General features: G+C 43.2%; 2 protein-coding genes across 3 annotated transcripts in view; one reads left to right on the top strand and one right to left on the bottom strand.

The window, feature by feature from the left end:
- Positions 1 to 2,585, bottom strand: part of NSL1 (NSL1 component of MIS12 kinetochore complex) — a 29,769-nt gene extending 27,184 nt beyond the window's left edge. Inside the window, exon 1 of the mRNA XM_077282295.1 lies at positions 2,477 to 2,585. The gene's annotated coding sequence lies outside the window, so the exon portion shown is untranslated. The remainder of the gene's footprint in view (positions 1 to 2,476) is intronic.
- LOC143804320 (putative deoxyribonuclease tatdn3-B) lies at positions 109 to 11,958 on the top strand. 2 transcript variants are annotated; one of them, XM_077282298.1, is made up of 10 exons: positions 109 to 251; positions 1,909 to 1,941; positions 2,368 to 2,441; positions 2,528 to 2,612; positions 3,917 to 3,979; positions 6,052 to 6,161; positions 6,768 to 6,823; positions 7,785 to 7,897; positions 8,501 to 8,578; positions 10,741 to 11,942. In XM_077282298.1, the coding sequence occupies exons 1-10, from the start codon at positions 144 to 146 to the stop codon at positions 10,882 to 10,884; spliced, it is 864 nt and encodes a 287-aa protein (XP_077138413.1). In that variant the 5' UTR covers positions 109 to 143; the 3' UTR covers positions 10,885 to 11,942. The 2 variants fall into 2 exon arrangements, with proteins under 2 accessions (XP_077138413.1, XP_077138412.1); XM_077282297.1 differs by having other exon boundaries at positions 110 to 251; positions 8,498 to 8,578; positions 10,741 to 11,958.
- The last annotated feature ends 1,009 nt before the right edge of the window (positions 11,959 to 12,967 follow it).

Below are 12,967 nucleotides of genomic sequence, written 5' to 3'. Positions count from 1 at the left end.
ATATTCGGTCATATAAGGCAAATATGGTCTTTATTGTATCATTAATTATTTTTTAATTATCTTTTTTTTTCTTTTGTTTTATTTAATTATAGCAGGACGAGGTGTACAAAGATGGCGGCGGTTGCTAGACAGTGCAACTGCGCATGCGTGTCATGGTCCTTGCGTCTTCTGGGAATGCAGTGACAGTCATGGACTGGAGCGGGGGGTTTGTGGACTGTCACTGTCACCTGTCTGCGGCAGAGTTCAGCCATGTAAGAGGACTGCAGCCAAATATTGTCGTGTTTTATGTAGTTGTGAAATCTCTGCAGTGTGTCAGACTCCATCTGTGGCTTCAGCAAAATACAACATGTTTGCACCTTGGAGTCATTGCACAGTAGGGACACTTTAGGCTCCAAGTCTGTAAAATGGCCCATTTTTAATACAGAGGGGTGGCATTCGGGGGTCTACACCTTTGGGGGCATTTTGTGCCTACCCAGTTGTATTTGGGGCTAAAAATCATTTTTGTCATTGGGTTTCATTACAAATTGTTCTCCGTTTGACTTTTCCAGGCTCTTTGTTTTTCCTGAGTTGAGGAGCTCAGAATTAGAAAGCTAGAAGTGCTACCGACTCCCCATCGGACCGTCATGGCGGGCTCACTGACAGATCCTCAGATAACTTTATGCAGTCCGCAATGGACTGTGCAACATAGACGGCGCCGGCACAGCAGCATCTATCGGCGATCCGATAAATGTTACAGCGCAGGCGCTGCCGGCACCATTTTGTTAGAGGAAAAAAACAAAGCAAATTGTCTCTACAAAGATGGTGCCGCCTGCGCAGTAGCATCTGTCAGAATACAGATAGATACTACTGCGCAGGCGCCATCTTTGTGAACAGAACTTTTTTTTTCTTCAGACTAAATGCATATCACTAATTTAATGCATATTATACATGCGATCATGCTGCAGCTCAGGCGCCGTCTCCTGCCCGCTGAATGTGATTTTTGCTTTCCAATACATATTATATGCAGTATGTAAAATAGAGGGCAGGTCAGTGAGGGATCAACGACCTGTCATAAGCCATAAATATGAATAATTAAGCAGAGAACCACATGGAGACCCCACACAGGCCGCCCCGGAGCATGGGCATATCATTAACTGAAAACTCCAAATAAAGATTAAACAACAACCATAAGACAGATTTAATCACCCAGGTATCATTTTATTCAGTATAACGGCGCTGAGCTGACACTGCATGTAGGTTACTGTGCACAATCCTGCTGACAGGTTCCCTTTAAGGAAGAAATAAACATTGTCCTCCTCCTTTGTAATTTAGTTGTTAATCAGCACTTCTGTGCTTTGTCTTTGGATGTTGTCAGGGTTGTTTGCTAGTGAAGTTTGGCAGGCAAGGGTTGTCATAGTATTGACACTGCAAGCTCCATGTTATCCATGCCCTGATGCAAAGGAAAACTACATCCTGTTGAGGAGAAGGAGACAAGCGCCATACTGCAGGGCTGAGGGAGCAAATATGCAGGGCAAGGCAAGCACTGTACGGCTGGGCAGAGGTGGAAGTGCTCTACTGCTGGGCAGAGGGAGGCAGGCGCCGTACGGCTGGGCAGAGGTGGAAGTGCTCTACTGCTGGGCAGAGGGAGGCAGGCGCCGTACTGCTGAGCAGAGGTGGAAGTGCTCTACTGCTGGGCAGAGGGAGGCAGGCGCCGTACGGCTGGGCAGAGGTGGAAGTGCTCTACTGCTGGGCAGAGAGAGGCTGGTGTCGTACAGCTGGGAAGAGGAAAGGAACAAAAAGGGAATTGAACACTGCTGGAAAGCCATCTAGCAAAATTACCAATAAAGTTTGAAAAACAAATTTAAGTAGTCCCCAACTTTTCCCCCTGTATTGATTATTGTGTATTATTTCACTCTTCATCACTTGCAGGACATCGATCATGTCTTGGATGAAGCCAGAGCAGTGAGTATTGACCCGATTTTTAAAGAGTTTTTTTTCCCTCGTAACTAGAAATAGAGATGTTATCAGTCATTGAAATCCGTTCTGTGATGATAATGAGACTGCTGAAAAGTCCTTTGTGTAGAAAAAGAAGTATGCGCATGTCTCTCGCTATAGAAGAGACCTGTGAACCGACCGGGTATAGTGCTGGACTAGTCTTACCTCTCCAGAGCATTTCCGAGAAGTGTATACCTGGCAGCCAGTCTCCGATTCATGCAGTCCTTCGTTTGGGCACCATGAATCAGATGACAGGTTCCCTTTTAAAAAAAATTTACTGAATTTTATTTTTCTTCGGAAAGGGGATTTTCTTTTCGTTTTGTTATAAGTAGCTTGATCTTCAATTTATAATACTACTCTTATGCGCCACCTTTTTTTTTTTGTCCATTTCAGGTTGGTGTCCGGGCTGTTGTCGCGGTCGCAGAACATTCAGCAGAGTTTGAAAAAGTGATTTATCTTTCTAAGCGGTGAGTAAATGATAATGACGTAAAAGTGACCTGACCTGGTCTAAGGGCTGTGCGGGATGGCTAATAACACCATGTATCTGGCACAGGTATCCACAGCTGGTCTTCCCGTGTCTCGGAGTGCACCCGGTCCAAGCTGCAAATCCAGAACAGCAACGCAGTGCCACACTACAGGTAAAATGGAATAAAAGGACGTAACCCTTGTTATTGGCTGGTACTGAAATGACATTTCCTCACCCCAAAAATTGCAAGAAAAAATAAATCATTGAGGATTTCTTCTGTAGCAGCAACAGTGCTGCAATACTACTGCACTATGTACTTACATGCATTGTATATCTTGGCTTCTGTGGCTCCATTGTGTGTGACTGTAACATAAGTAGATAGATTAAATTCATCAATCTCTAACAGCCACATATAAAGTGTAGCTGCCATTTTAGAAAAGTTTTTATACTTTATAGCCGCTGCATAGTGTTTCTGATCTTTGGCGGTCCAATCAGAAACACTAAGAGACCCCCATTGATAGGTGAAAACACCGCTCTGAAGTGTGCAGCTCCTGCATGAGTGGTGTATGGGCTCAATAGTAAGTCTATGGGTCTGTGTGAATGCATAGACTTACTATTGAGCCTACACACCGCTCAGGCAGGAGCTGCACACTTCAGAGTAGTATTTTGACCGTTCGGTTGGGGTCTCAAAACCCAGACAGAAATGCTAAGCAGCACCTATGATATATAAAAACATTTATAAAATGACAGTTACAATATAAAGCTCATAGTCGGGTTGTGGGCAGGAAGGGGAGGAGGGCAGGCAATGAGCCTTAAAAAAAAAAATAAAGTTAAAAAAAAAGAAAAGTTTTTGAAAATATTAGCTAAAAAATATATATAATTGAAATCACCTTCCTCTCCATTAAGAACAAGAAAAAGTAAACACGTTTGGTATCTCTGTGCCCGTTAAATTAAAGTCTATAAACATATACAATTAATTGAAGCCACAAAGATAAAATCGAAACACCAGAATTGCGCCTTTTCTATCGCCGTAAAGAAAACGTCGTACCTACCCCCAAAAATGGTATGAATAAAAAAACTTCAGCTTGCTATGCAAATGAAAAAATGTGGACACAAATTAAAACTTTTTTTTTTTTTTCATTTTAAACTTCAGAACTTTTTAAATACACTAAAATAATAACATAACTACCAAAGCTCGGCACCGCTGTATTTATAATGACCTATAGAATCATATTGCCCAGTTATTTTTACAAAATAATGGTGGAATTCCTTTTTCACAATTTCACGCATTTGGATTTTTTCCTGCTTTACTGTACATTGTATGGTAAAATGAGTAGTGTCATTCAAAACCAGAAATTGTCCCACTAAAAAAAATATATCGATAAGAAAAATAAAAAAGTTCTGGCTCTTGGAAGAAGAGGAGGAATATATATAATATGTGTCTGTGGTTTAATTTGCCCTGTATACTCCTTGCAGGATGTAAATGATGCTCTGCCTTTGATAGAACAGTACAGAGATGAGTTGGTGGCTATCGGCGAGGTAATGTATATTGTCGCACTATTGTACGCTTGTGCTTGGCACTTACAGCATTAGTGAGTGATGTACTTGATCTCATGTGATAAACAGACAATCTGCAAATCACATTATTTATAACTGATTTTGATTTCTTATCCCTGAAAAGTCACTCCAGAGGGCCACTAGATTGTCAAGTGTAATCCATCTCTAGCAGCAGAAACACAGGATTACAGGAAGTGGGGGCAGGTCTTTATCTTCCTACAGGAAGTGGGGCGGGTCTTTATCTTCCTACAGGAAGTGGGGCAGGTCTTTCTCTTTCTACAGGAAGTAGGGCGGGTCTTTCTACAGGAAGTGGGGGCAGGTCTTTGCCTTCATATTGCAAGTGGGAGCGGGTCTTTGCCTTCATATAGGAAGTGGAGGTGGGTCTTTGCCGCCATACAGGAAGTAAGGGCAGGCCTTTGCCTTCATATAGGAAGTAAGGGCGGGTCTTTGTCTTCATACAGGAAGTAAGGGCAGGTCTTTGTCTTCATACAGGAAGTAAGGGCAGGTCTTTGCCCTCATACAGGAAGTGGGGGTGGGTCTTTGTCTTCATACAAGAAGTGGAGGCGGGTCTTTGCCTTCATACAAGAAGTGGAGGCGGGTCTTTGCCCTCATAGGAAGTGGGGGCGGGTCTTTGCCTTCATACATGAAGTGGAGGCGGGTCTTTGCCTTCATATAGGAAGTGGAGGCGGGTCTTTGCCTTCATATAGGAAGTGGAGGCGGGTCTTTGCCTTCATATAGGAAGTGGAGGCGGGTCTTTGCCTTCATTTAGGAAGTGGGGGCGGGTCTTTGCCTTCATACATGAAGTGGAGGCGGGTCTTTGCCTTCATATAGGAAGTGGAGGCGGGTCTTTGCCTTCATTTAGGAAGTGGGGGCGGGTCTTTGCCTTCATACTTGAAGTGGAGGCGGGTCTTTGCCTTCATATAGGAAGTGGAGGCGGGTCTTTGCCTTCATTTAGGAAGTGGGGGCGGGTCTTTTCCTTCATACAGGAAGTGGAGGTGGGTCTTTGCCTTCATACAGGAAGTGGGGGTGGGTCTTTGCCTTCATACAGGAAGTGGGGGCGGGTCTTTGCCTTCATATAGGAAGTGGAGGCGGGTCTTTGCCTTCATTTAGGAAGTGGGGGCGGGTCTTTTCCTTCATACAGGAAGTGGGGGTGGGTCTTTGCCTTCATACAGGAAGTGGGGGCGGGTCTTTGCCTTCATATAGGAAGTGAAGGCGGGTCTTTGTCTTCATATAGGAAGTGAGGGCGGGTCTTTGCCTTCACACAGGAAGTAGGGGTGGGTCTTTGCCCTCATACAGGAAGTGGAGGCGGGTCTTTGCCCTCATACAGGAAGTGGGGGCTGGTTTTTGCCTTCATACAAGTGGAGGTGGGTCTTTGCCTTCATACAGGAAGTGGGGGGGTCTTTACCTTCATATAGGAAGTGGAGGCTTTGACTGTCTACAGTAAGTGGGGGCGAGTCTTTGCCTCTCTGCTTTTGCTCTCATATCTGTCCAACTCATCCCAGAGAGTTAAGTTTTTAGTCCAGGCCAGGCACTGGACAATTCCTGGGGCAATGCATACTAGGAGGTAGAGGAAAGTAAGTTCTTGCACATCTAGTGCTGGCAGAATGCTGATTAAGAGGATGTACTCTAAAGAAGATAAAGTGGATGGCAAGTTAAAGAGCTTGAGAATCGGGACAAACTAACTTTTTTGTGAGGTATGAGCGCAGCAAACTTGTGCTTTTACTCTGCTTTTGGGTAACAGGACAGATTAATTCTATATCTGTGCTGGGGATTTGGAGCTTTGTATCAGAAACACAAATCTTTCGCCTCTATCAGAATCATTGTTCATTGCTCTTAGAAACTTTTTTTAATGAGGTCAAAGTGAAATCTAGCTGAATCAGGAAAGTCTTATTACTCCAGATCCTTCTCCGTTGATGCCTCCCATGCTGACAGTTCGGATGCATTGGTTTTCTGGATATCCCTTATTTCTATAACTATATGGTTATATATGACCTTGGTGATTTTTATGCTTATGGAGTAATGTGTAGTAATACTTTGTCCTGTTTTCTTTACAGGTGGGTTTAGATTTCACTCCACGAATAGCAAACACGGACGATCAGAAAGAAGAGCAACGTCAAGTGTTCATCAGACAGATTCAACTGGCCAAGCGGCTCGGCCTGCCTCTGTGAGACCCCATCTCAATGGTGGCATTCATTTCTGGGGATTAACAGCTTCTTCTTTTTCTGTAGGAAAGATAAAGTCCTTTATATTAATATAAAATACTTAATAAAAGTTTGGATGGGATGTCTTCTAAATCCTATCTGTATTTCTCCTTCCAGACAGAATAAGTGCATGCCGAGTCCGCTTCCTGCAGGGCAGGTGCCGGCTGTGTTTTACAGCCAGCACATGCCTCTAACAACATCGACCATAGCTGCTTTCCATCACTGTAGTCTGACCACTTACATACATGCTGCGGGCAATCTCTGACAGTGGCCGATAAGTGGAGCGTTCCAGGTGGTGCGTCTGTTCGGGCGACCATCTTCCTCAGCACAAAGCCATCACACGATGACCCCCTCCCTTTGCCCTTATCTCTGTGCCCCTACGAAGCCCGGCCATGGGTTGGACTTCCTACGGGTTATTTCATGCTTTTGATATCGCTTTATAAACTTCGCAGCTGGAGAATGATTCATTATGGTGTCTGATATGAGTAAGAATAAATCCAAATTAACCCAGGATAGTAATCTAAACTTTTTAAGATGTTTTAAGTATTATTTATTTTATTACTTTGCAGAAATGTTCACTCCCGTTCAGCAGGAAGACCAACTATTAATCTTTTGAAGGAGCAAGGTACCATAATTGTTTAATATTTATGGGACTCCCCATGGTAAATGGGACTATGGCTAATGTGTGGTCACTATTCCTAATGTCCTCCTTTATGCTGCTGCCTTTTTTAAATCAATACTCCATCTTTTTCTCCAAAATTGCAGCTATAGTAGCACGGGGGGGTGTTGTGGAAAGTGTGAACCATGCGTCCCCTGCGTCTTCTATGTCATGGGGTGCACACAGCACTGTCTTTATCTGCAGTGGTCCATCCTAAATCAATAGACAGAGGCAAAATGAGTATAAATTAGGAAGAGCAAAGATAATTGCCGATACTTGAATGAAATGAGCCATACTTATTTTGATCATGGCTCTTAAAGGGGTTATCCAAGACTATGTAATATTCTTTTACTAGGAGCCTAAGGACTAAAAAGCAGGTAGTTGATGGCCATATGCCTGATGTGCCTAGCATCGATCTCTGCCGGCACCAAGCAGTCACAATTCGTTTGTGCTGATAACTCAGAGGCTTCCGCTGACATTATGTTGACAAAACAGCAGCTTCTCTTCCGCTCTGCTCTGTTGACGCTGACGTCATGCTGATTGACAGCCTGCTGCCTAAAAGCTGTCAATCAGCATGACGCCAGCAGTCACCCCCCGTCGACAGAGCAACCCGGAAGAGGAAGAGCTGCTCTGTTGGCGCGGAGGAGCTCAATCAACAACAGCAGTGGTCGGTGACTGCACTGAGCTGGCGCGGGGTAGAACAGGCAGGTAGTCATCTCTGTTAGCAAGTACCTGCCTGTTAGTTTTTAGGTTAATAGTATAAAAAAAATAGTCCAGGACAACCACTTTAAAGCAGGAAAAGGCACTAACTGTGTAATATACACAATGTTGGAATCCAGTTTCTTAGGGAAGAGTGGTAGATCAGACAATGGCTCCTACGGTCGTCTTATAAGGGTTGACGTCTAACGTGTCCCATTTCATTTTCCAGGAGCTGAATGTGTCCTTCTCCATGCCTTTGATGGCAAGCCGTCGGTGGCTATGGAAGGTGTTAAAGCTGGATACTTCTTTTCCATTCCCCCTTCTATCATCAGGAGTGAGCAGGTATAGGATGAAGAGAACGGTTCTTTAATTTGTGAGGATGGCTGCCATCTGGTCATTACTAGACTACAGCCCATATACACAGATGAGCACCTAATATTACATAGGTCTTCCTCCTGCTGCCAAAACAGCACCTTAAAATCTTCGTCTGTTCCTCACCCCATTCTTGGTCACTTATTGTAGGGCAGCAGGCACATTGGTACTCTGTTTGTGCAACGTTAACTATCCACATGATGCCAGGACCCAGGGTTTGATAGCGAGCATTTCCCACAACATCGCGATAGGAAATCGTCGCTCCTGTGCAATTTCTTTAGATAAGGACACTGTGCATCTTAGTCCTTTAGCGGGAAAACATAACTCCGCCATCTCCTAGGCTACAGCAGTCCAGCTGCTAGATTTCAGCTCTGAAGCCTGGAGTATGGGAAATACAGCTTTGGAATTTAACACAGACTGTAACACGCGATCAGTACTAATGAATAATGCAATGAAAATCAGAAACTATTTGTGCCAGTCTGGTGTCCCTCTAGTTTATAATGTAAAGAACATAACTTGTAGAACATCCGCCATCAGTATTATATGTAATTTATTTCTAATTTGTTTAAGAAGCAGAAACTTGTGAAGCAGCTTCCGCTAGAGAACATCTGCTTGGAAACAGACTCCCCCGCCCTAGGACCAGAAAAACAGGTATGGAAGGGGGTATTGGTGCAATATATACTCTGTATACAGTAAATAACACAGGATTCACCATACATAATAGGTAATATCACAGCTCACCTCCTACTGTATAATGACTGACTACACCTCTATATACAGTAGATAACACAGGGTCCACCATTCACAATAGGTGATATCACAGCTCACCTCCTCCTCATGTACAATGACTGATAATACCTCTATATACAGCAGGTAACACTGGATCCATCATTCACAATAGGTGATGTCACAGCTCACCTCCTCCTCCTGTACAATGACTGATAACACCTCTATATACAGTAGATAACACAGGATCCACCATTCACAATAGGTGATATCACAGCTCACCTCCTCCTCCTGTACAATGACTGATAACACCTCTATACAGCAGATAACACAGGATCCACCATTCACAATAGGTGATGTCACAGCTCGCCTCCTCCTCCTGTACAATGACTGATAACACCTCTATACAGCAGATAACACAGGATCCACCATTCACAATAGGTGATGTCACACCTCCTCCTCCTCCTTCTGTACAATGACTGATAACACCTCTATATACAGTAGATAACACAGGATCCACCATTCACAATAGGTGATATCACAGCTCACCTCCTCCTCCTGTACAATGACTGATATCACCTCTATACAGCAGATAACACAGGATCCACCATTCACAATAGGTGATGTCACAGCTCACCTCCTCCTCCTGTACAATGACTGATAACACCTCTATACAGCAGATAACACAGGATCCACCATTCACAATAGGTGATATCACACCTCCTCCTCCTCCTTCTGTACAATGACTGATAACACCTCTATATACAGTAGATAACACAGGATCTACCATTCACAATAGGTGATGTCACAGCTCACCTCCTCCTCCTGTACAATGACTGATAACACCTCTATATACAGTAGATAACACAGGATCCACCATTCACAATAGGTGATATTACAGCTCACCTCCTCCTCCTGTACAATGACTGATAACACTCTATACAGCAGATAACACAGGATCCACCATTCACAATAGGTGATATCACACCTCCTCCTCCTCCTGTACAATGACTGATAACACCTCTATATACAGTAGATAACACAGGATCCACCATTCACAATAGGTGATGTCACAGCTCACCTCCTCCTCCTGTACAATGACTGATGACACCTCTATATACAGTAGATAACACAGGATCCACCATTCACAATAGGTGATGTCACAGCTCACCTCCTCCTCCTGTACAATGACTGATAACACCTCTATATACAGTAGATAACACAGGATCCACCATTCACAATAGGTGATGGCACAGCTCACCTCCTCCCTTCCCTTCACTGTGACCTTTGCCATCCCTCACGCAAAAATACTTCTGTAGCTATTACTTCCAAGCAGTTGTGATGGTTTTGTTTCTATAAACCTATAAACCTTCATCTGCTTTTTTACATGTCTCAGCCTCTGACTTTTCATTACTGTGGTTTTGCAGATAACTATTATTTCCGTGTGGTTATTTTGACTTGCAAAACGATATAAAGCGTCCGGATTATCTCCATCAACAATATAAACAATGCAGAGATGCTGTCTAGTGACTGGAGAGCTTAAGCCTTCCAGGATCATGTCCGCTGGGCTATGTTCTCGCTAATCCTGTAGAAAAGCATTGTCTTTCAAATCCCCCAGTAAAAGATAAAACCGCTTTTGGTGCATACGCCAGTCTAATATGTGTAGGAATGGTCCATGATCTGTATCTTGCCATTCACATTTTTTTAGTCTGTGATAAATTTTCAACAGCATCCTGCCAGCACTATAGGAGCTGGAACCTCTTTCTTTCTCACTTTCCAGCATTGTGCTTGCCAATGGACTTGAACAAAAAGCTTATATCTTCTGTATATAGCTTGACTAATAGAAACATTGGAGAGTTATTCCAGCAATACTAATGCATAAAACATCACATTTAATAATTCCTTATTTAAAAAAAAAATAAAATAGCACAATAGTGTTTTTTTAGGGGGGACCTCTTTTTTTTTTTTTTTTTTTTTTTAAGGAATGTATCATTTTAACGAGGAATTAATAAATGAGATGTCATTTGCATGTCCTGTAATACAAAATCAGGGCAATAAAATAACAAATTTTACTTTTGCTTTTTTAGATCAGAAATGAACCGAAGAACATCACGTATGCTGCGGAATATATCGCCAAGGTCAAAGGAATCTCAGTAGAAGAAGTTATCGATGTCACTACGAAGAACGCCATAAGACTGTTCCCCAGATTGCTGCACGTTCTACAGAAATAAAGAGACTTTTTTAAAGAAATGTTTGGAGTTTTCTTCAACATCAACTATGAGGCGATAACTACTGATGACAGAGACATCGACAAAATCCATTCTGCATCGGGAAACCAAAGATGTCGCTAAATATTAAAGAATATGGTGGACACCTTGTGGGACATAGTTTACTGAAATCCATGTATTTCGGGATAAAAAAAATAATTTTTGCTTTTGGATTTAATTTAAAATGTGGCATTGTTTGGCTGTTAAAAGTCGTATGTTTCCCTGCATTTTGCTGGTTGCAGAATGAGTTTCAGAGAATGCATCAGTGAGCTCGTTGTGATGGAAAAGTCTTACTGTTGTATTTGTATTTTCTGAGCTCTTTGGCTTATTTATGACCGTATCAAAGTTCTGCTCAGCTTTTATGTGGTCTGCGATCATATATCAGTTGAAATGAGCTCAGAAAAAAAGATTTAAGAGTTATAAAGAATTCTGACAAAATTAGCTCACTCCGATTCAATGATGAAATTTTGTAACTCTTATCTGTCTTCTTCTGAGCTCTTCTCAGCTGATTTATGACAGCGGACCACAGCTAAATTATATGTGCAGCGAAACATAGAACCTGTAAAAGCCAAATGGTGCAACATTTTTAATAAAAGCCAACTGAAAAAATGTTTCAGCCTAAATACATACACGTAAGAAAAAACAAAATTGACATTAAAACTTTAAGCGGAAAAAGTTCTTTTACAATAGACATTAATAGAAAGAGTCTTTCAAGCTTTTTGGAAGCAACTTGATGCAAAAGAAAACTCTGTGTATAGCCATAAAATGCCAAAAAGTGTTATCAGAACAACCAGATCAGACGGGCCCTAGAGTTGTGACGTCGCGCCAATCTGGAAATATCAAAAAAGTTGCGGATGTTGACAGGTAAATGGCGCCTGTCCAGGGACCACTGACTTGATTAATGGATTTGCAGAGCTAGAACAGAAGCATTTGTTTCATTTACTAAAAAATGCGACCTTCGTTTTTTGTTTATATTTTTGCCTCATCTGAATAAAAAAAAAAAAAGGGATATAAACGTTATGAAACATTGCAAAGTATAGAAGCTTTGTCCTTTTTTTCTTTCTTTATCCATTCGCAAAAAAACACCGATGTAAAACACTGATGACGTTGGAACCATTTTTCCCTGTATATGATTAAATAGGCCTCATTCACAAGTCAGTATTTTTGCATTAGGGCTTGTTTCTATTTGCGAGAATCACGTCCGTGTCTCGCATGTGGAAACCAAGCTCTGGTGCCGGCACTTGGGAGCGGAGCGTGCGGCCGCATAGCAACACATGGAGCTGAACGCTCCGCTCTGGAGAGCCGGCACCAGAGCTTCGTTTCCACATGCGAGACACGGACGTGATTCTCGCAAATAGAAACAAGCCCTTAGTGTTTGTATGCTAAAGCCAGGAGGGGAACTCCCGGAAAAAAGCTAGAATTGAAAGACTGACACCTGTTCTGTGTTTTGGAGACACGGCTCGGCAACGCTGATGAAATACTGATGTGTGAATGAGGCCTTACACAAATGAGATCAAACATCCCGCGTGCGGATGCTCCTGATGTCCCAGATCATACACAGCCGCAGTTATGATGTGAGAGTAGTGAATTTTATGTTTTTTATCACATTTTCTGCTGTATTGTAAACTGGACACACAACATGGTGAAACTACTGTATGTGCCCCCTCCACATTACACGGGGGCTTTTCTGACCTTCCATCCTACATCTATAGACATTAACCCCTTTCTGTCATTAGACGTACTATTCCGTCCATGTGGGGTGGGCCCTACCTCCCAAGGACGGAATAGTACGTCCAGCACGATCGGCGGCGCTCACGGGGGGAGCGCGGCCGGGTGTCAGCTGACTATCGCAGCTGACATCCGGCACTATGTGCCAGGAGCGGTCACGGACCGCCCCCGGCACACCGCGATCAAACATGATCGCGGTGTACCGGCGGTATAGGGAAGCATCGCGCAGGGAGGGGGCTCCCTGCGGGCTTCCCTGAGACCCCCGGAGCAACGCGATGTGATCGCGTTGCTCTGAGGGTCTCCTACCTCCCTCCTCGCC

The sequence above is a fragment of the Ranitomeya variabilis genome, chromosome 2, assembly GCF_051348905.1.
Source record: "Ranitomeya variabilis isolate aRanVar5 chromosome 2, aRanVar5.hap1, whole genome shotgun sequence".
NCBI classification, from domain to species: domain Eukaryota; kingdom Metazoa; phylum Chordata; class Amphibia; order Anura; family Dendrobatidae; genus Ranitomeya; species Ranitomeya variabilis.
The sequence above is the reverse complement of the archived record's forward strand: the minus strand, read 5'-3'. Positions and strand labels throughout refer to the sequence as shown.

Coding starts and splice junctions, on each gene's coding strand:
- LOC143804320 (XM_077282297.1), top strand. CDS start 144: ATGCGTGTCATGGTCCTTGCGTCTTCTGGGAATGCAGTGACAGTCATG. Junction 3,980..6,051: donor AGTTGGTGGCTATCGGCGAG/GTAATGTATATT, acceptor TTTTCTTTACAG/GTGGGTTTAGATTTCACTCC. Junction 6,824..7,784: donor TAATCTTTTGAAGGAGCAAG/GTACCATAATTG, acceptor TTCATTTTCCAG/GAGCTGAATGTGTCCTTCTC.